This window comes from Drosophila nasuta, chromosome 4, assembly GCF_023558535.2.
Source record: "Drosophila nasuta strain 15112-1781.00 chromosome 4, ASM2355853v1, whole genome shotgun sequence".
Classification (NCBI taxonomy): Eukaryota; Metazoa; Arthropoda; class Insecta; order Diptera; family Drosophilidae; genus Drosophila; species Drosophila nasuta.
The window spans coordinates 1,546,768-1,571,232 of record NC_083458.1 but is presented as its reverse complement, the minus strand read 5'-3'; the positions used below and the strand labels follow the sequence as shown (position 1 = coordinate 1,571,232).

General features: G+C 32.7%; 2 protein-coding genes across 2 annotated transcripts in view; one reads left to right on the top strand and one right to left on the bottom strand.

Moving 5' to 3' along the window:
- The window catches only part of LOC132794875 (uncharacterized), a 49,485-nt gene that overhangs the window by 23,096 nt on the left and 1,924 nt on the right, over positions 1–24,465 (top strand). Inside the window, 3 exon segments of the mRNA XM_060805167.1 lie at positions 21,381–21,522; positions 23,707–23,987; positions 24,292–24,408. Coding sequence (XP_060661150.1) covers positions 21,502–21,522; positions 23,707–23,987; positions 24,292–24,408 — 419 coding nt within the window. The 5' untranslated portion in view covers positions 21,381–21,501.
- On the bottom strand, positions 8,057–16,426 carry LOC132794877 (calsyntenin-1). Its single transcript, XM_060805169.1, is given in 15 exon segments — positions 8,057–8,245; positions 8,320–8,443; positions 9,056–9,186; positions 9,247–9,330; positions 9,387–9,401; positions 9,403–9,948; positions 10,607–11,642; positions 11,644–11,694; positions 11,696–11,788; positions 11,849–11,911; positions 11,913–11,957; positions 12,688–13,188; positions 13,254–13,396; positions 15,638–15,788; positions 16,212–16,426. Coding segments are annotated over 14 exon segments (3,036 nt in total). The 5' UTR covers positions 15,768–15,788; positions 16,212–16,426; the 3' UTR covers positions 8,057–8,171.

The window sequence follows — 24,465 nt, the reverse complement described above, 5'->3', positions numbered from 1 at the left end:
TTTCATTAAGCCCTGTAATTTCAGAAGCTAATTTGGGATTTGAAAAAAATTTCCTAGCCACATTTCCATCGTTGGACGATCCTCTACCTCCGTCTCTGGGTTTGTCCACCAATATTCCCATTTTTTCCCGAAAAGCCGCTTGAATTTTATGCTTTTAGTCTAAAACTTTAAATTTTTGCTCCGGACCTCTAGCTTGCCACATTTTGATCACGGACTTATAGGAAAGATGTAGAAAGTATTCGAAGAAACGTATTTTCGCATGAAGTGGTGATAAACCGAACTCGAAATATTCTTTGTTCACTTCTTTCTTCAAACATTTATCTAAGTCGTTCATCTCTTTTGGATTTGCTCCACATATAAAACATTTTAAAGAGGATGACTCACTTAAAGCGTTACATACCCTTCCGACTACCATAGTCAGTTGTAAAGTATGCTCAACAATTATTTTTTTTGTTATACATCAAAAATTCTGTAGGCTTGAGTTGATGTATTTTTTTCCTGAAGTATTTTTCTTCTTCGATTGACAGTTCAGTTATCTCTTTTTGAACTGAAAACGAACTGGCCTGCAGTAACGTGTTGATGAGGGCCGCGGATTCTTCCAAATTATTGCATGGCTACTTCTTGAAATTAGTTGGTGAGGTACGTATGATGTGGCAAATAGGCTCTTGTCCTCAGAGTCGTTATTTGCAAATCTTTGATGGGCCTCCTCCCCTCCCCACACAGGAGGAAGTGTCTAGTCCAAACAACTGGCTCTTCATATGTGTACCTGCGGTGAAATCCAAGGGGGCGCTGATCAACGCATAATTTTTAACGCTAAGCTCAGGCTTCGTGGGATTAAGCCAACATGGCAGGTGCTCACGTTAAACTCGAGTGTATATATATGTACTCGTGGCCCGTACTTCCATCAAAACCCCCAATATACTCGATGCTGTACTATCCAGTTAACTTTGCAACTCAACTTCAGCATGAGTTTCATCTACTGATATATTTTAGGATATCTTTGTTTTTTTGCATTTACTATTGTTTGGTAGCTTGGAAATAAGTCGAATGATATTTTGCTATTCACGAAATTCCTTATAAGCAAATATTGACTTTTGGACATGGCGGTCTCCATTATTAGGGAAATTACTTCAGTGGGATCTGGTTGCATTAACGGCTGTTGCTGATTTTCATTGCGCAAAGCAGAAACAGCGGACTCATCCATTTCTATTAGTTGAGCTATACGACGTCGCTTTGTTCTAGATGAAGACTCCGCAAAATCAACCTTTGGACGACCACGAGTAGATGGACTTTTGGACTTAAGGACAATTGACTCCTTTACATTTAGTCAATCATATTGATAGTGTACAATTGACGACTTTTTCCGATAGTACCGAGTTCGAAATTGTAGCCGTTATTCTCAATATTGTATTGAACATTTTCCATAACTTCCGGTAATTTCGCAGCGTTGCTAAATTTAAAATATACTGCCGTGAAAATACACAACGATAGGAATAACCTTTGGGAATGCAAACAAAAATTAAAAATAAATCGGAAAAATAATTTGAATTTGATGTAAAAGCAATTAACTGACAAATAAAAGCGGTAGACAATCACAAAAGACGAACACAAAGACAGAGACGCAAAAGACGACACAGCTGTGCACAGGGGCTCCGCTGCGGAGCGCTGGCAAAATGTGACCTTGGAAAAATAAAAAGTCGTGTTAGCATATTAACGATTACAAATACATCCGCCACTTTCCGCACCTAACCTAAAGATTTTAAAATCTTAAAACTATGACAAAGATAAAAAATTATAATTCTAATGTGGAATCGTGTGGCAACACAACTAAAACTTTAGGTTAACACATTTAAGACACACAAAAAAGGTACAAACAAAAGGGTTTCACATATCAAGTTAGTTTTAATTAATTTTATATCAAGTTAGTATCAATTAATTTCATAAATTGAAATAAATACCTTGGGCTTTAAAATCCATTTTAAATAATATAAATTTATAAACTTTAATAGTTACCAGCCCGATTTGAAGTGCGCTTTCGCTTGCGAAATATTGCACCATAGCTGCGATGCGCTGTTGAAATGAACACGTGTTCATGCTTTTGATTCTATTTTTAGAAAGTACCGTTAGGTTTCCAGCGAAAACCGGTTTGCAAATTGAAAGTTTGGACATTTTAGAGACAAACTGTGTAAATTGAGTTTAAATATTTTCTGATCGGTTTTTTGGTTTTTGGCCTCTGGCGGAACCACTGTGCATCGGCAGCTCGGTTGCCAAATACACCGAACTTTCTGGAAAAGCTAGAGTGTTAGCGTTCGTCGCATCCTAGTGTGCACTCCGGAGACATGTCGCTGATAAAGCAGGACAATCAACTCCCACTGAAGCGGCAACTAGGACGAATCTACAGGACGAATGTACAGCACTATCTCGGGAGAGAACGACGTTGCTCGAGTAGCTATAACTCGAACAAGAAACGGCTTGGCCGAGAGAGCTGTTACTTAGATTCTTCTTCTTAGCTTCTGTTCTGGCTCTCGAGACAACATCGATTGAAAACCAGCGACTTTCAACGGAGGGTGCATGTTCACGGCAGAATACCAATTTATCGCATAATAGTAATTAGTTAATAGTACTCTGTAAGGACACTCATGTATATTAAGATGTTATGTTAACATCATTCATTCCGTTTTGTAATCTTGACTAAAGAACAACATATTTTATATTTATTTTGCGACTTAAAGTCTTACGGGTGCTAATCACATGCCTTTGTAAATAACCACTTACAACAATTTATTTTTAAACAAGTAAGAAAACTATAGTCGATTGTGCTCGACTGTGAGATACCCGCTAAATACTCGCAAAATATTCCGGTATTATTTTCAAAATATTCCAATAATACTAGAAAACAAGTAAGAAAGTTACAGTCGAGTGCGCTCGACTGTGAGATACCCGCTACCCATTTTTAATAAAGGCAAAATATTGCGGTATCATTTTCAAAATATACCGAAAATACTAAAAATATACCAATGGAATGTTTGGTATATCGATATTGTACACAAAATCAATCAAATTTTCAGGACTCATAAATACTATACTCTAGCTTTAAAATTACGCTTGTTATTCGATTTTTTTGATTTGCGGGGCGGAAGTGGGCGTGGCTAAAATTTGAAACAAACTTGATCTGCGTGCAAACATAACAAATGCTGTCGAAAAAAATATTATAGCTCTATCTCTTATAGTCTCTGAGATCTAGGTGTTCATACGGACAAATTTTTTTTACAAGTTTTACATAAACAGGATCTTTTTTGCTTTCTAACTCTGTCTGAAAATCGTTCAAAAATGCCGAGAAAAGCGACTTCTCTTCAGATGAGGATGCGGTTGAAAGAATTGATGTAAATGAGGAGTCAAACATCGCTTCACGCACAGGAGTTTCTAGCCCTGGAACATTTTGTGTTTGTGCCTTAAAAAATAAGGCAATAATAATGGATAATAAAAATAATGAATTTTAGTTTAGTACAATTATTAGTTTTTGACGAATAAAATTTTAATTATTAACTTAGTTTCTCAAAATTACAACATAAATAAAAAGGACCCAAATATCAAATATTCTACCACATACAGCTTACTTCTTCTAACTCAAATAAACGAAAAGCTATTATTTTTAAATTAGGCTTTGCTAAGAATTTCTAATAGTTTATCAACATACAATTTACCCGAGGATCCATGTAAATCGCTGCCAACAATACTTCATTTTCTTACAATTTTTTTTTTCTTATTTTTAGTGTACCAATTGTTCGTCTCTATCCAATCGCAATCGGCATATACACAAATATAAGACTGCGTAACCAGGAAATCCTTTCAGTCCAATAATTTTAGAATTTAATAGGTTAAATTCCACCTTGTAGCAACGTCGAGCGCTGGTATGTTTCTTTCGTTCTCAATTAAGATACGTCTGCATAGATTTTATAATTAGTATATATATACAGTAGAGTCCGGTTATAACGACTCCGCTTATAGTGTCCGACCGGTTATTGCGAGGAAAACTCGATGGCTTGGTTGATCCCAATACAAACTTATATGAAAGGGCCTCCGTTTAGCACGTCTCCGCTTTTAGCGACTAACCGTTTATACCGACGAAATTTTTGAGAATTCAACCGGATAAAGCGACGAAAAAAAAAAAACAGAAATAATGCCAACAAAATTAAATATCAAACGACGCTGTTAGAAATGTATGCAGTTCAGTGATGGACACTCTTGCTTGTGTGACAAGCAGCGATACGAAGGTTCTTACATTCTCACTACTCTCGGTTAATTTTAGCTGACGCCTTAGCTTATGCTAAGGAACATGCAGGTATACGATTTATTTTGGAAAAATCATGCTATTGAATTAAACTTTTAATTTTTTTATTTTGATTAAAAAATTTATTTGTTATACCCGCTAGGGTAGAAGGGTATTATAACTTTGTGCCGGCAGGAAATGTATGTAACAGGTAAAAGGAGGCATCTCCGACCCTATAAAGTATATATATTCTTGATCAGCGTCAACAGCCGAGACGATATAGCCATGTGCGTCTTTCCGTATGAAACACTGGATCTCAGAGACTATAAGAGATAGAGCTATAATTTTTTTTTCGACAGCATTTGTTATGTTTGCACGCAGATCAAGTTTGTTTCAAATTTTTACCACGCCCACTTCCGCCTCCGCAAATCAAAAAAATCGAATAAGAAGCCTAATTTTAAAGCTAGAGTTGCGAGTTTTGGTATATACCATAATTACTATAGTTATGATTCCTGGACATTTGGTTACGATCAGATAAAAATTGTGGAAGTTATTAAAGAAATACTTTTGTATGGGCAAAAACGCCTACTTACTAGGGGTCTGAGTTGCTTTGGCCGACAATCTGATATTGTGAATGGTGTGCCGATATACCAAACATACCATTTGGTATATTTTTAGTATTTTTAAGTATTTTCGGTATATTTTGAAAATGATACCGCAATATTTTGCCTTTATTAAAAGTGGGTGGCGGGTATCTCACAGTCGAGCACACTCGACTGTAACTTTCTTACTTGTTTTATCTTAAAAACGTATTACGAGCATGGCAACCATAAAAAAAAACCAAACAAAAATTTGTTTTGTTCCTTTCGGTAAGTACGTCTTCCGGGTATAATGACGTAAAATCATCGGTCCCTTGAAAGTCGCTATAACCGGATTCCACTGTATATAATTGTGTTTTTCGCGTTACATGAAAGGTAAAGAAAAATAAACCAAACGATTTTATTTTAATTTACTTTTAGACGAACTTTATTGGAATTGCAAGAAAGTGGGCTACGCGTTTTGTCTGAGAAAAGTGTCTTTAAAAACTAAAAACTTTGAATTTGACCAAAAAACTTCTTATTGCGACTTAGAACTAACATATTTGTACTGTTTTGTGTATGTGCTAGTGTTTTAATGCTGAGTCCTCAAATTGCAATGCAAAATTTTAATTGATCTTTGGACTTTGAAAGTGGCGTGAAGTGGCACTTTTTGTTTGTTATGATTGGTCGCTGTCGCGACAAGTTTATGTTTAGAATATATTTATGTGAATGCAAGAGGATCTTTTGGAAGATAGGGGAATAATTAGGAGAATGTGTCACGTACGAGAAATGAGTGTGGTAGTGGTTATGTCACTACATATATATCTATATATATATATATATATATAACATACATACATATTTATATACAACTTACTATTACTAAACTATATGTTTTTGGAACTTATTTTATTGGCGCTCTCCTTTGTGTATATTAGCAATTTCAATACAATCCAGTATATTCAGAAGATTCTCTCTTTCTGTATCTTCTTCAAAAAGAGACTCCTCTGTGGCATCATTTAACACTTGGACTTGGCTTTTATCATATTTCGCCCATTATCAGACGTAATGCTATGTGCATGAATATGAAAATTCTTAATAATATGTAGTGTTTACCTGTAGATTTGATCTAGTGATATTCCATAATCATCTAAGATTTCTAGAATTATGTTCTTCATGTATATTCCAGAGTCAGATTCTCCGAGCTCAATCATGCCTAAAGTCCTTGTAATAATATCGGTTTAAGCCAGGTTTGCGTGGACCATTTGCATGGTGCATGCCAAGTGCATTATATATTGGATCCATTATTTCTTTGAACTCTTTACTGTCTAGAAAGATAAATAGTTTTCTGTCCGTGGTTACTATTTTAATAAAAGATGAAACAATTGCTTTTTCGCTCATTTGATACGATATTCTTCGTTTTTCTTCACATTGGGTTAATTTTGAACATCCAGAATTGTTCTAGTCATTTAAAATGTCCATATGTTTCGTCTTAGTTGCTTGACCGACAATCTGGTATATTATGCCGTATGTGGTATATTTTGAACGTGACACTATATCGATATACCAAATATACCATTTGTTATATTTTTAGTATTTTTGTAGTATTTTCCGCAATATTTTGCTTTTATTTAAAATTGATAGCGGGTATCTCACAGTAGAGCACACTCGACTTTTCTCACTTGTTAAAATAAAATGCAATACAAAATAGAAACAACTTTTAATTTGAACATTTACTCCTTTTATTTATAGTGTAAATGTAAAAATATTCCTGGAAAAGATAAATTAAGGCGATTAATACATTTTTCAGAATTTTACAATACCTTGAAGTTAGAAGTGACAAAAATGTACCCACATGTTGACTTGGACCTGCATTTCGAAGAATTGCAAATAAATCAAGGCAAACATCACTAAACAATCGTTGGAAAAGACATACATTCATATGTATAGCATGAATTTTAAATTATTATTATAAATGGTTGGTATACGACTGTTATAACTGTAGATTTTGTTATAACATTAAGCTATTTTACCAATATCTAGTGCACTGAAATATGTAGATGCCAAGCGGCACTGTTTATTTATGTGTAAAAGACGGCATGGTTTAGTTCACTAATCAATGAAAATGTTATTAAAAGTCAACCAAAAAAAATATACATATGCAATGCCAATATTGGAACAGTTTTTTTTATATTAAATTTCTAATATAATATTAATTAATGATTTTTCTCTGAGCTAGAAATGCCTCAGACGGTTTATTTTTAATTTTTTTTTAACTATCCATCTTAATGCTGGAACTGCTGATTTGACATCCTGCTTTCCAGTATCGGAGAATCGATACGCTTCAACATTAATTTTATGCTGGCAACTGCGAAACAAAATGGCCCTGCAGCTGAAAATTGCGCATTAAGGGCGAAAAATACGGTACTAAAACAACCATTCATTTCTTTTTATGTCAAGATAAAGTTGCAAGAGTCTGATAATGTACTTTTGATCCACCCACCGTTTAATTTAGACAAAGCACCACCTGAATATTATTTTAGCATTATTTGTCGAAGCATTGTCGATAATAACACGATTTCGTTTAAATAATTCATTTTCACAGTATAAGAAAACAGTTTTATTTTAACTAAAAAAACATCAAATTTTTGGCAGACCAAATGTGTTTACTTTAGACTGTTTATTTAGAATGTATAAGTTTACTGTTTTTGACCATTGATGTTTTGTAATTGTACTATATGCTAGTTACAGTTACATAGATTATTTTTATCTGCACAGTTAATTCGATATGAATGACAGTACATACACACCTAAAGAACCCACCAATGTAATTGCTATACATTTATTATCAAGGAAGCTGTGCATTTTGAAACATACTATACATACATACATACATATATATATATATATTTTTTTTGTTGTGGAAATATTGGTACACAAAAAAATTAACAAATGTTATAGTTAATTCAATTTTAATACAATGAAATGCAATTATTTTAATTACAGAAATAATTATATTTTAATTATTTCAATAAATTATAATTAATTGAATATTAAAACTTTTTTAATAATTTGGAATGTTAATACCTCCAAAAAAGTTATTCCACATTTTTCTTCTATTTTGCAGCCATGATTAGTATGTTGATTTGGTTACATATGTATGCACTGATGTGCTGGCACCCTATAGAGGAGTATATTAGCGGGTTACTTTAGGATAAATAGATTGTGTAATTTTTTATATTTTAAAAGCACATTTACATATTGTTATTTGTAACTTTTTTTTTTATTGATAATCGCATTTTCATCTCACACGCACGTACTCATTAGTTTGCTGATGAAAACATATTGGTGTTGTCCCATTCAAGTTGATTAATGTGTGCGAATCCATCTTTTATAACTGTCGAATATACAAAATACAGATAACTTAGATAATACATCAACAACATATTTATATCTTGCGAATATACATACCTTCTTCGTCATCCGAATCCGAATTCTCAGAATCCGAGCTATCTTCAGATGTAACATCTGCTTGCATTGGATTTATAGTAATAGTCAATGCAGAATCATCCCAGATCAAACCTTCATCAGCAACCTGTAAACAACACAACAAAAAAGACCGAGCGTTTTTAATATTGATTCGCAATGTGGGAAGAATATACGATTTAATTGTATATGATTTAAATTTCATATATAGCACAAAATTTGCAGCATGATACAGGAATTACCTAGCATTTTAATAAAATAATATGTTCCATGAATATAAAATTGTGTCCAAAATATCTACAACTTAAATTATACTGATAAAACATATACATAGCATATGGGGAGTTCTGAGTCCCAATTTAGATTTTAGGTGAATACAATAATTTTATTTCCCATTTTAAAAACATTTTTTTTCAGAGTGTTATTGTTAAGTCGTGGTTGCCTTGTTGTCGTCTTGCCTTGATGGCTGAACATAAACTGAGTTGAATTTCTCTTGTAAGAAAGCTACGGCGGAGTGGATACCCGCTACCCATCCTCGATAAATATATATAATTAATATATCGATAAAATACTAAAATATACTATGACTATATTAGGTATATCTGTATACTATTACATTCAAAGTATACCGTATAATATAAAAGTCAAAGTAAGTAAGAGCCGAATGAAGCAGATTTTTATTGACAAATTAAATAATTTCTTATATGACTGGCATAATTACCTTTGGTATAGGCTGGTGACGATCCGCATACTTTTGGTTATTCCTTAAGCGTGCAATCGAAACGCCACAAATCACAACGACGATAAAGACACAGATCAGTATAATAAGCATGGTTGGATGTGATGCTTCAGCTTCAATTAAAAATAAGTACATCAATTAATTATTATGCGTTGTTGTTTATCAGTACTAACCTCGGGGCACAAACGAATGGACATGTAATTTTGGCTCCTGAACAATATTTGTATGTAACAATGAATATGAGAAAAGCTTCCCATCTGCAAGATAATTAATATGTAGGCGGAAATAAAGTGTTTCAAAATTATGTATTTACCTTGTGTTTGATCTGCTCCACTTCCACTTGGGGGGATTATTATGTAGAGAAGCTAATAATTTGTTGTTGCCATCTAAATTTGTTAGTGGCGAAGATGATGATGATGATGGTAAATTTGTAGTCTTTGATTGTGATTGTTTTGGATGTAGGACGGTCAAGGTTAACGTATAGTCGACGTTTTTATTTTGTAAATTTAATTGTATGCAAGATAGCTTAAAAACACGATTTAAATAATAAGCTGGCTTTTTATTGCTATAAACCAAAGCCCGCAGTACGCTTAAATAATTTATAATTAAATCAGATCCAATCATTTCGACGCCATCCTTATTGATGTTTGTTCGAATATCCATGGTGGATGACAAAGATTCATCGCCATCAATTTGAATCTCTTCATGATCCGGGTTCAGTGACGGAAATACAATTACGCTGCATGAATCCAAACTCTCTTTCCGGCTTACATTTTTATTATATTTGCCATCTATTGAGAAGCCAATGTGAATGCCATCCAAAATTCGTACGCCTGTTTTGATTTCCTGATACGAGACTAGTTTATTTTGGGCGCCTAAGATACAAAAAGATCGTAAATAGCACATATGTATGTATTAATATAAATTATTGCAGTTGAATACATTCCCGTTCTTAATTGTGAACTATTACTTTCGTTCTGCAACTAAGCTGTCATTATCGAAATGTTTAGTTTCTCTGTGTTGACAATAGCTCTGGTACTTTTTTCCTAATTCATTTTTTAGTTTTTATTAGTTTTTTTTGGAATGCATTCATTGATATTTTAGAATATTTTGTAAATTATGGCAACTTTTAAAACTGATGGTTTGCCCACCAAAAATTATTTTTGTAATATTGTAGTAGATTTTTGTTATATGTATGTATATGTTGTAACAGTAAAGATGTGTTTCTTTCACAGTTAGTTACCTAACTTGTTTTATTGAGCTTCAACAGATTATGCCAGCTTTGAATGCATTGAATATTTTCATTTTACTGAATTTATTTTTCAATAATCATTGTGATAGAGAAGGTTTATTTATTCTGAGCTTTTTATTATTATGACTTTTAGTTGAATAACTAAATGAAAGCCACAATAACAGCCAGTTATAATAATGCTTATTGACAATAAAACGGGTATTCATAGGTAAAATAATTAAGCGCTTAAAATTTCGCTGTGCGTGAATACTTTGTTATATTATAGTTAATTGGTTAATTACCTGTAATCGTGATCTTTGCTAATGTCAAAAACTTGGATGGCACGTCATTTTCTGGCTTAACTTGAGATTCGAATTTGTCGACTTTATAAATAACATTAAAATCACTGGAGGGAGATTTTCCACTTAAATTAGTAGAGAAATTTTCTGTATAAACTGATTCAGGAGCAATAATAGGTTCGTTAACCATAATGTAAGTCTCAACTGTTGCGAGGCGAATTATACTATGATTGGCACACTGCATTTTTGTTCGAACTTCAATATTACGTCGACCAATTGTGGGATTCTTTTTTTCATTAATATATTGAAGACTACGCATCAACTTCTCAATGTGTTGCTTGCTCTGTGTTTGAATATAAATTTCATTCATTTGTGCATTAACCTGAACTTGACTATCAGATGAGTCAAAAGACTGGTCCAATTGAAGTTCAGTTGATGGCAGCAAATGCTCAGCACAGCTTGTGCCACATTTAATTTCTTCGACTGAAAGTACACTGTTTAGAGAGATCTTCACTTCCGAGATGTCTCCATTAAAACCATGTTTTAAACGATTTTCAGAACTTTGATAACAAGCACCTACAGAGAGCGTCGTGTTCACTCCATGTGCAGCATGTAGCGGCCAATCATCGATCACCTCTGGATTTGTATGGCGTTGCTCCTCTATAGAACTTTCAAAGCGTATGCCATCAATAAATAGTTCAACTTTGGATGAATAATTAATGTTGATAACATAATGATGCCATTCATTATCGCACACTTGCGGTATTTTCCACCGCCATTCAGCAGGGCTGAAAATGTTCAAATCTCCATCGTTGAAATTCTTACGAAGAAGCAAAATGAGACGGCAATTACGCACAAATAGTGCCATATGGTGACGATTCATTTTATGGTCATCAGCACTGCATACTATGTGCTCCTTTACGTGTTTATTGTTCGAGCTTTGACTGCTATGTCGGAAAATTGTAATGATGCTGAATGGAAGTAGGGAGAAGTCATGATGTCCAATCAAATTATTGGGCACAACAGCACCTGTTGATCCCAGAGAAATGAAATATCGGTTCACGGCCTTCATCATAGCTCAATTCTTTAGTCCCAGATAGCATCTTGTGGCAAAAGATCCTTTAAGTTGGAGTTACTTGAACAATTGGATATATCTCGATCACATCCAAACGATATGTGTTTGGTCTATAAATTATTTATGCTACAATTATTTGCATTACAACAATATCTTAGAACTACGCTTACCTTTAGAGCAATTGTTGCATTAATAGTAAGGTCCTCAGTAGTACATAATATATTGCAGAGATCCCAATCGAGCATTAGGAAATAATTGCAAATTTTCAGTGCTACCAGACTGTAAATGATCAGAAATAAGTATTTCGAATATTTACGTAGATTTTAAATTAATTTAAAAAAAATAGTTTTGTTCAGAAAATTAAATATGTTTGTTTGCTTGTTTTAAAGTCTAACCTAATCTACTAAAGACAATCTATTGACAATCTAAATACAATCAATTGTAGTGTAACAGATCACAATACAATTCTACTTCCAATAGAAACTACTGTGACCGAAAAGACGGAACAATAAGCGTAGTACTGAACCTCTGCATCTAAGGATAACACCTCAAGGATTTCTGAAGCGAGGAAGAAATAGAGAGTGCCCAACACCGTTTCTGGGAATCTCTTGCATTTCTTTGGAGACGATTCCAATTCTTCGGAAAACCATGCTTTTAAGAACTGAGCAGTCATGCACAAGCTACATCGCTGACCACCGGCCTTGGTAAAGAAGTCCCTTCCTTACATTCAACACATCACATTTATTCCATATCTGTTTTTATTTTTGAGGTCGATCGACCTAAGCCCATCTTTAACCTAAAATAAACTAAAAATTTAAATTCTTATCAAAAGTTTACTTAACCAATTAATTTCAAAAACAAAATTAAATAATTCTCGATGTTTGATTCTTTAAATTTATAAGTGATTGGATTACGATAAAATATACATCCTTCTTTAATTTGTCCTATACATCTAATAGGTATTAACTGAAGAAACAGACACAAGTCGATTTTAGATATAAGCACTTACGGTGTAATCAATGCGTTCCGGAATACCAAGGAATTTAGCGTCGCAAACACGTCGTACTTTGATGCTGACCATTATTGGTATTGATTCTTTCATGGCACAATCAAAGGCTACCACGGATAAAATATGATTGTGGGATATTTTATGCGAAAGCGGTTCAGTGTTTTTAATGGAACCCTCGTTATCTATGGTGAAGGGTTCATCACTGTTTAATATCTCATATTTGCAGACATCGCCAAAAAGAGGCGTGCAGTCCTTGTCCGTAGCTTCGACGCGAATTATTTCATTGTACAATCGCCCTTCGTCGACTTCCGTTACATATGATTGTTGAAGAAAAGTTGGCGCATATTCATTAATATCAATAACAGTGATATGCACATTGGCTGAATTTGATGGCATTCCATCGCAAAAAATCGCAACAATTTCAAAATGGTAACTTTTACGTTTCTCACAATTCAAGGTTCGCCGTGCCTTTAGAATACCCAAATTGTTGATCAACTCAATCTAAAATTTTAATTAAATTGTTTTATTTTAAAATTGATTTGAATAGTGTTGTTAATGTAATTTACTTGAAAAGGAATTTCGTGATATGGCTTCTTAAGAATGCGAAAATTGCAGATTTTTTCTTCGTTGACTTTAATTAAAGGTGTTATTTCCACATATGTTTCATTTTCTCGAATCAATCCATGATACGAATTCTCCAATATATTTTCTGCAATATATTTTAAATTTCGAAATGTATCAGTAACAATTTAGCAGTTATTTAGTTACTCTAATATCCTATTTAGACCAAGTGCATCTGCTTCAATGATTCGATTCTCTGATGCAAGTGCTTACACCAAAGCCGCATCATGCAAATAAAAGTTTGATGGTGAAAAAGTAAACAAACTTAGGTAGGAAAAAGTACAGAATCAAAGGCAATAGAAGCAAATTAAATGAACACTATAGATTTGATTTGTGGGCCAATGTAGATATGTATATGTATATATCGACATAACTTATTTCAGTTTTAGGAGTCGTTCCCAGATGCGCGAAATCGTGTTTTACCGTGCAATTCCTATAAAAAGAACGACTTTCCAAAATTTGTTTTTCATTTTGTTCCGCAGTTCCCAGAACAAATAAAATTTTGAAGCGTATCGATACTCCGATACTGGAGTGTATGTGAAGGTCAACTCAGCAATTCCAAATGTGAAAATATACAGGCATGCTCCGGTATTTACTTTTCTTTTTCGTTTTGGGACCAAAACCGAGATTTTCGTTTTTAGGTGCTCCGGTTTTCACAAGTTTTTGGTCATCGTTTTGCTATCGGATCGTTTCATTTTTGACTGCTGAAACAGCTGACTTGTGCTTTGGTCAAAAGTAAACAACCACGTGGTTCATCAGGCCTGTGACAGGAACGAAGTCACCCAGTCCATTATACGCTACACATCCCCAGAACATCACACAGCCTCCACCATGGCTTACTTTTTGGCAAACGGGCCGCCCTTTCTGCCTTTGTTCCATTGGTAATCTTACAACAAATCTATTTTTTGATGATTTATACACAAAGGAGCTTTCATCTGTCCATAGAACGCTCCTCTGGAACTGCTTTCCTTTGCAAAAGTCAGTCTTTTGAGCTTGTTTGCTTTTGTTATATATGGTACTTCCATGACTTTATAAGTCTTAACCACATTCATTTAATCGTCGACGGACTGTGCGCTCACTAATTGGTGTTTTAGCTGTCAAATTAAATTGATCTGCTGCGGATTGGGGCTTTAGAAAAACATTTTGTTAAATTCCCGTACAAGGGCTCAGTCTTCACTGAGATCTGTTTTGCGCTTAGCACCTGATCTTCTTAAAAACTTCTTCTTTTTAAACTTTTTAATTTGGTAGTACACAGTTTGGCGCGACACTTTAAACTCATTGGCAATGTCTTTGACTGCTATTCCAGCGTTAAACTTTGCTACCATTGAGGATCTGGTAACCAAACTTAGCTCAGTAGTTATACCCATTTAATTTATTAATTTTTAATAACTTTCTATTTTACTAACAACGTTGAATATTGCTCAAAGAAGTTATAAAATATTTCCATAAAGATGCTGTCAAAATACTTGTGGCACGCAAAAAGGCGTTGTCTGCATGCATTCTTATCAGCAGAAAGCGAATGCAAAAGGTAAACGAAATAAAATTTGGCGTGCACATAGCTAAAAATAGATTCTTTGTTTTGCGCCTCATTTTCGCACCGGTTTTTGACGATTTCAAGCAAAGTTAAGTTCAATAGTCAAAAAAGAGTTTCGTCAATTAATTGTGCCGAGTAGTGTAATTCAATAACCTGAGTTTAACTACATAGTAGAGAACATTTGCTTATACCGGGGATGCTGCTAACGACTTTAGTTCTGTAGTTAGAATTTTTAGATACGAACATAACAAGTTAGAAAGCTGCAGTCGAGTATGTTCGACCGTGGGATGCTCGCTATCCATTTTGAATAAAAGCAAAACAATGCGGTATTATACGTTAAAGAAACAAAAATACTGAAATATACCAAAAAATACCCGCTGTAGCTTTAAAATTACGCTTGTTATTAGATTTTTGTTGACTTGAGGGTCGGAAGTGAGCGTGGCAAAACATACAGACGGATATGGCTATATCGTCTCGGAGGTTGACGCTGATCAATATATATACATATACTTTACATACATTTCCTGCCGGCACAAAGTTATAATACCCTTCTACGCTATGGGTAGCGTCCAGTCCGTTTCGTAAGTTCAACGCTTTACCGTATGGGTTTGCAGTTTTATTCAATCAATTTGGAGAAATCACATTAATATAGAATGTTTACTTATATTATGTGATAAAGTAAATTAATATATTTTTACAGTAATTCAACTATTACATACTACGATACATTCTGAAATACTTAAAATTTAAAAACGTACCATAGTACTTTTATTATGTATTTTTGTAAACACTAACCTCTTCGTGTTAGGAAGTCCTCTTCGTTTTCGTTTGAAGTAACCATTCCACTAAAAGATGCTGATGAATAAAGTGCAAGGCTTACTATTATGCTCAGGTTGATGTAAGCGGTGATACTTCGAGGCATCATATTTGCAGAAAAGTTATAGATCTGAGAAATTGCAAAAAAGTGGCTTTGAAATTTTATCTGCAAGGGTATGAGATTTTTAACACACAAGATGAATTGCAGATAAATTCATTGAACTGTTATATGTGAATATACATATGTACATATGTCTAAGATGTTTAAGCGCATATATGTACATACATACATATATACTAATATACACATAAGTAGATATATGTGCATGTGTTAACAGATGTGTGTATCAATATAAATACATTTGAACCGTTGCACGAACTCATGAGATACACATTTACAAGATACACACACATAATTTTTATTAATAGATTTTTTTGTTTTTATTATTTATTTTTAATTTAAGAGTGAACGACAACAATATGATCGTATTTTAATGTATTTGAAATTAATTTAAATGTGTATAATATTTATTGAACAGAATAATTCATTTACTTAGGATCTGTTCAGTTTTTCAGTCACAGCAATTGCTAAAAATCAATAAATTACGAACATTTTGCCTTTTCCTTTTGCTATTACTGTAAGAATGTTAGTTATTGAACTAGCGCAATGTTTATTATATTTTTAATTTAATAAGAGATTGATCACGTATTTGTCAATTGTTTATCCGACATTTTTATGTATTTGACAAGCAAAATGAATCGAACACATTAAAATGGTTTAAAAAATCCCGATCAAATGAATTCTGTATATTCGGTATTTTTGTTTTAATTTTTTTTTTTTAGTAAAATATTTATTTGACAAAAAATTGTATTTTGGGTAATCCAATGCAAAAATTTTAGATCGAATTTTGAAAGACTTAAATTAATGTATGAGTTCACAACTGCTTGCCTTAATAAAAAAATTGTTATCGATAAATTTACATACAATATAAGTAACAGTTAAGCAACCTTAACGCACTTTCAATTGTGTGTAAATAACAAACATTGACTTAAAATTTACTTGGTAAGAATTGGTAAATGGATCTCTATCCCGTAAATAAATATTTCCGATATGAACAAAACATTTAATATTATTAAAATAACTTAATATTTTGAAATAACATATAGAAGTTGTACATTTCTAACGGTAGACAACTGCAGATAATTGGGGGTTTGACTTTAGTATAAGTATTATGTAGAGCCTTGCTAAAAATTATTGGTCAAATATTCATTCACGTGCGCGAACTTTTTTCGGAAATATGTATGTATGTATGTATGTATGCATGCATAAATTTGTGTAGGCTGAACTGAACAAATTCGACCCGAATCGGAAACTCAAACCGAGCAATTGGAAGTATGTGGGAACTTGTGGGTTTTGTCAGGGATGCTGTGTGGATTCTGTGTCGAAGTTCACATGATAGGAAGGAACATTTAGTCCAGTTTTCGTGACGCGTCGAAGCGGTTCACTAACATAAAGCAGGCTATATAATAAAAATGCAAATCAAGTTTTCAAAGTAGTTACAAATTATTGAATTTGTAAAAAAAGCTTGCGTAGAATTTCTGTAATATAATTGCGTGGCTATAAATGTAAGTATGTTGTGAAATTAAATTATATGAAGGACAATGAATGAAAGCCAACATACATTGACAAATAAAATGCATAGTATATTTAGGACTACAAAATATGAACACAGTATACATACAAATATACGTTCATTCATATTTAAAGAGACATTGGTAATGAATGTTTGAAACATCTATATACATGCATATGTATGCACCTTTGTCGTTGTTTTACATATCCAAATGTACATATGCCAGCATGAGAGTGAGCTTTATATAAAGCTTTTTATGTCTGAATGAATATTTTCTGAATGGGCAGTCAGTCCATCAGTTGGCTACTCCTTAGCTGGGTTTCAAATATATACCAACGCTCTAAGTAATTATTAAGATTTATTATTATTAGTAGAAAATTATTTTATTAATTTGAAATATTCTTTATATTATTTAAAAAAAATTATTTCAAGCATCAATGAATTTGATTTTTTTTAATTTAATTCATTATATTTTTTGGATGTTAATTTTAAAATTAAGAATAATACAAATGTACAATATTTCAAACATTTTTTTTAATGACATTATAATTAAAATTGATCATTTATTCTAATTAGTTTGGGATTTGAGTAACAAGTAAGAACATGTAAATGTGAAATTAAATTTTCCCTACAGCTTGAATTATGGCTGAGACTTACGGTAATGCGTCGCACTCAATATATACTCATAAGACAACAGAAAATTGCGATGCTATGCGACTGTCAGCGATGTGCAACTTATTTCGATTTCGACTTATAATTTACTTATTTATTTGGAAAACCAATAAAGCAAAATGCCAAATATGATAAAAACAGAAAAGTAATTCAAATTTTTTAAAAATTAAGTCACATTTAAGTTAACTCACGATCAACTAAGTGCACAAAATGTTCAATTGTTTTCTTATCCAGCACTTGCACAAAATGAACTTAATTTACTAATTGTAATCGTATTCCTAGTACATATTCTTTGTAACTCTTCTTCTCTGCCAATATTTACATATACTCGAACATATGGCCATTTTTAAAGACAAATTAACAACTATGATAGCTAAGCATTATAAAGAAATAATAACAAATTTTAAGGTTATTAATAACATAATTTGCTCTGGATGATGAAAACGAGAACTATGTTTTTAATCAAGTATACGAAAGAATAGTTTTCAATACTTTAATTAATCATTTAAATTCTATAATGTGTTCAAATCAAATCTGCATTAACTGCGACATGCTTAGAGATATTCTATATATTTAACTCTTTAAATAGTCCTATACTGTTTTTAAAGGTTATTTTTAAAGGTGTACTCTTCGTGTCCGAGGACACCGTAGGGAAAAGGGTATTATAATTTAGTGCCTACAGAAAACGCATGTAAACGGCAGAAGTCATTTCCAACCACATAAAGTATATGTATATATTATTAGCCGATATGGCCCTGGTGCATAATGTTAATGTAATAGTCTATTAATATACCAGAAGTAGCCGTCTTAAGAATACTTAAAAAATGGGTAGCGAGTACTCGTATCTTACATTCGAATACCATGACTGTAGGTTTTTTACTTCTTTTTTAATCTTTAAAGGATTAAAGTCACTGGTTATACCAGCTGAAACGTCGGCATTACTTCTCACCTTTTTCATAATTTCTCCTGTCTTGTGATTGCCTGAACGGGTCTGGTTCAATGAATCACACCCCAGACTGTTGCTCACTGATGCTTATCGATACATGCGAGCAAGATTTATGACACATCTCCCAATCGGGCATACTTCTGCTGGGAATAATATGATTGATTTCTCCAAGGTTTATTGCTCAGATAAACACTTTTTAAATGTGATATATTAGACAAAATTTTAGAAGGAACTGCATTCACATATTGAGCTTTGGACTTAGAGCCCTTTTGTCATTGAGGTTTCATTCCTATTTCTTGTACTGCTCAAGCCATGGCATAATTGATAAGGGTTCGTATCTGACAGGCATACTTCTCAATATAGAATAGGAGGCTTTTTCCACGGGGTTATATCACTGTTCGAAATATTGCTTGGAAAGAGAGTATCTTATAGAACTCGAAGACGCTAATCAATGTCGTTGGAGATGATGCCATTTTATGCTTGACTACTGAATAGAATCTCATATCTTCTTCCGTTAAGCATTCCTAATTATTTGTTATTTTGAGTTAGGTTACTTTTATACTCGCTCCACACTACTTCTTTTCGCTTGATTATGTTTCCCACCAATAGGCATTTCAGCAGCTTTTATCAAAGGCACCTGTTATGTTGATGGGTTAGAACTTTACACTTCCGTCTTTTTCGAGAGACTGACATCGACGGTAAGACCTTTGTTTCTAATGTCAGTTCAGAACCTACATAAATATTTTAAAGTTATTATTACAAACGAAGTCGATAAGCAAATAACCATTATGATGAGTATTGACATCGTATCCAATACGATTGGGATGTGCTTTCTTTCGAAGTACTCGATAAGTCCCGCAATTGTCACAGGTCAACTCGGTACATAGCCAGGAAAGTAGACTGATGCTACAACAGCAGTTGAGACCAGTGCTGCCAGATTCTCCGGAGTAAAAGTTGCTAGATTTGAGAAAAAAAAGTTGCTGAAAATTATAAAAAAAAATTGCCAAAAAAAAAATTGCTAAATCTTTTAAATGTTCTTTTTCAAATAGTATGTACATTTTTAATTAATTTGAGAATAAAATATTGCAATTAAAAATCAAAATTAAAATAAACAGGATTTCATATCTTCTTTTGTTAACATTACAAAATACTTAAAATTTCGCCCAATTCTTCTGCTTCCTTACTATCCGGGTACTTTTCGTTTCCTGAAATTTTAAGTACTCGTAGGGAAGTACATCATTATGGCAACATTGTAGTCCAATACATATATAAAGTTAATATTTATTTTTTTTTTAATTATTTTTTTTTTTTTTTTTTCAAATAATTAGCTTCTTTATTAAGTATCGAACCAGTACAGCAGGAAGAAAATAGTACTATAACAACACAGGTAAAAAATGTATTTATTTGGACCAAACCTCATATTAGTTTAAGGAGTTTATGTGAAGTTTACGATTGGTGAACGTTTTCGCAAAACCTTGACGCTTCAATCGCCTCAACGGTCTGGCTGGTAGGAGTCTCCTAGCGAGTCTGCTTCTATGGGTTAGAAACCTGTCGCTATATCGGCTCGTGTTTTAAATTATTTAAATTCAAAACTAACCTTATATGCAATATCGAATTTAATGTTTTAAGGCTCATACAGTTGCGTAATTTATTTTTTGCTATATTCATTTGTGAGAATATACGCTCAACTTCAGCGTTCGACCATAGCAGGGAAAAGATTTTGAGCGCAAAATCTGCTAAATCACTAAAAGGGTTTTGGTTCAAGTAGCTCATATAATCGAACCGTTGAGTTAAATACAAGTTCAGATTTCGTTATGAACTATTAATCGCAATTTTTGCAGTGAATAGGAAAAAGGGTATATAAATAAAAAGGCTTTAAGTAAAGTATAAATGAAAAATTGCTAAAATAGCTAAAATTGCTAAAAAAAAAAAAAAGTTGCTAAATTTGTAGCATTACAAAAAAAAAGTTGCAATTTTTTTGAAAAGTTGCTAGATCTAGCAACTAAATTGCTAAACTGGCAGCACTGGTTGAGACATCTGCAAGTGCCTTAAATACGCCGATTTACCAAAAGACATCATCATCATGCTATGCGCGGGCTCCTCCACCGCTGACGGTTATTAAGGATATGATGACCTTCATGATGGTGGTAGGCACTATGTGGTGGGAGTTGTGCGGAGTTTATGAATCTACTTTGTAGATTTTCTATTCGCAGCTAACTTTCATGTTTGACATCGTTCTCTATCGCCATCTAGAAGCCTTAGCCTTAGCCACCTCACAACCATCTACAAATTCATTAGGCCGAGAACATTCATGCATATTTATATGATAGCAATTTATGATATGTTTTTATAATACTTTTTATTTATTCAATAGGCTTAGAAGTATAGAATTATTGAATGCCTGCATGCATGTAATAAATGTCTTCGAAGTGTACTAATATATTTTAAATTTCACTTTGTTACCCTGCAGATAATATATATACTGGATTGTCAACAAATATACAACTATATGAATTGGTACAACCAAAATTGACTTTTATCTTTTCATGAATTACACGCATTAGTGGATATTTATTGAATAAATAATTAAAATGTTTATTAGTTCAAATTTGGTAAGTTTACTAACAATAATATTACTTTCAAACATATTCTTTTATTTGTTACAGGGATACAAATACTGATAAATAAGAAAAAACATTTAAATTAAAAGGAAGACAAGTGAAAAGCTTAAGTTGAAAGCGCGCGACAACAAATTTCTTCTTTCCTTTGACCCGTTTAATCTGAAAACAAACTAATTTAATATTTGTTTTTATTAATTAAGTCATCAAGCCCCTGCAGCTACATACGTATGGTTTATGGCAGACTGCTCTCTACTTGTTATTTTTTATTCATTCGACCTTTTTTTCTATCGCTGTTTACTACACGAGACCTTAATCAATCCCAATTCTACTTTAGGAACTATTTAAAAAAATCAAATTCAATTAGAAGTATTGAAAAGAAAAGAATAACTAAGGACTGGTGCTTTAAAAAATTTTATTACATCTTGGCGTTAAAATTATAAGCATCATAAATTTATTTAACTTAGATATATTTTTTTTAATTTGAATTTCCTACTTAATAACTTAAACAAGTAAGAAAACTACAGTCGAGTGTGCTCGACTGTGAGATACCTGCCACCCATTTTGAATAAAAGCAAAATATTGCGGTTTTATTTTCAAAATATACCGATAATACTACAAAAATACTAAAAATATACCGAATGATATATTTGGTAAATCGATATAGCACCACATTCCAAATATACCATATACGGCACAATATACCGGAAGACCTCTAGTAACTAGGCGTTTTTTGGCCATACAAAAGTATTTCTTTAATAAATTCCACAATTTTTATCTGATAGCAATTAAATTATCAGAAATCATATTTATACACCAGCTTTAAAATTACGCTTGTTATTCGATTTTTTGATTTGCGGGGGCGGAAGTGGAAGTGAAATAAACTTGATCTGCGTGCAAACATAACAAATGCTGTAGAAAAAATTAGAGCTCTATCTCTTATAGTCTCTGAGATCTAGGTGGTCATACGGACAGACGGACATGGCTAGATCGTCTCGGCTATTGATGCTGATCAAGAATATATATACTTTATAGGGTTGGAGATGCCTCCTTCTACCTGTTACATACATTTCCTGTCGGCACAAAGTTATAATACCCTTCTACCCTATGGGTTGCGGGTATAGTTATCTACTTTTTGTATAGCGTTTGGCGTAATTTTAGTAGCGTTACGTATCTAAAAGTACTTGAAAAAACATAAAATATAAATTATCTTTCAAATCAAATAATATTCTTAGTCAATTTTTTATCTCTAAACAAGAAAATGTATGTATTTTTCTACAGTTTTCTTTTAGAAATAGACAAAAGGCCTACATCGGGCGATAGAGCAGGCCTATCACTGTATCGTTTGAATTACAATAGCAATACTTGTTATATTATTATAACTGTGCCGTCAGTAAATGTATGTAACAGGCATAAGGAATCTCCGGGACGATCTAGCCATGTCCGTCTGCTGGCTGTCCGTATGAACAGCATTTGTTATTTTTTTTTTTTCTAAATAAAAAAATTGTAAAATTTTACCCAACCAACGATTAAAGATTATTTGGCAACTCTCGGATAAAGATGCATTTGGTTGTTAACGACTGTATTTAAATTAGGCCGGTCTAAATATTTTGATTGAAAATTCCAATTGCGCCATTAATGGCAATCGAAGAGCACAAAAAAAAAAAGAATCTGTGAAATTGATCCATTTTCAGAATCGAACGAAACGGATTTTTTTTTTTGGCCTATCTTTAAATTATTTAAAATTAAATTTCTTTAATTTAAACAAAAATGTTTGTAGTGCTCTTCTTCTACAATTGCTTTGTTTTCGCAAATTGCACCCAGAGACAAACATAAAAACGCAAGCTTCTTGTTTCGAATTCAATCAGCAAAATAAATCTGTTTAGCAAAAGATTAAAAGGCTTAGTTGGCACGGTTGGTAATGTGAGTTAGCATTTGAAAATTTTGGAATAACTTAAACTTAAATTACTATTTTAGTATAATAAGGTTTGGAATTTTAAAAACCAACTCTTATTGCCTGTTGTGTAAAAATTACATTCTTATAGCTCTTAACGTTTGGTCTGTGGTGGTTAGCTCAGTCAGTAAATTAATAAATCAGGCAGGACAAAAAAGCTTTATATATAATATATAGAATACAATTTTCAATTTTTATTTATATATACATCTTTGTCTTTTAAGAAATCAAATATTCACATATACACATTAGTCATCTTAATATGCCAAGCATATGGAAATGGTAGCTATCTAAATGGACGTAATGGAGACTATGGAGTGCAAAGAAATACGCAAACCAATAAATTAGTGAATGCTAATGGAGATGGACAAAGGCCAAACGTCAATAACGGCTTGGTAACAAACGATGGCAGCGCTCGAAGTTCCGTTGGCGAAGTATTTGTACCAAAAACATTTTCGCTTAGTTCGCAGGAGCCATCATGTGAACAACTTCGTGCCATGTGGATGTGAGTTGGTATTTAAAATACTCGATTTATGTTTAAACTTGTTACTAACCAATATATATAAATATAAATACATATTATTAATATATGTATAATATATAATCATCAAGTACAATTGCATCTTTGTATGGTAATTTACAATTACGTCAATTGCATATAAAATAGTTTCAAATATGACATAATAGAAATACAAAAATGTACTTTTGAGATGATCACCTTCATAACCTTTGTACTTAATTTAACTCTTTCTTGAAATACACAGTTAAGATGTTTTCTATGTTTGATATATACCAAAAATATAATGTAGATTTTCAAAGAGACAATCTCGGGCAGCAGAAATAACAAATGAAATACCCACATATCGCGACCCGTTTACATATAATATTTGGGATCCGATATACTCCAATTCTAGACGCTTTGGATCGTAAGTATTATATAAAAAAAAAAATATTTAACATGACTAAACTGTTCAATCTGTCAA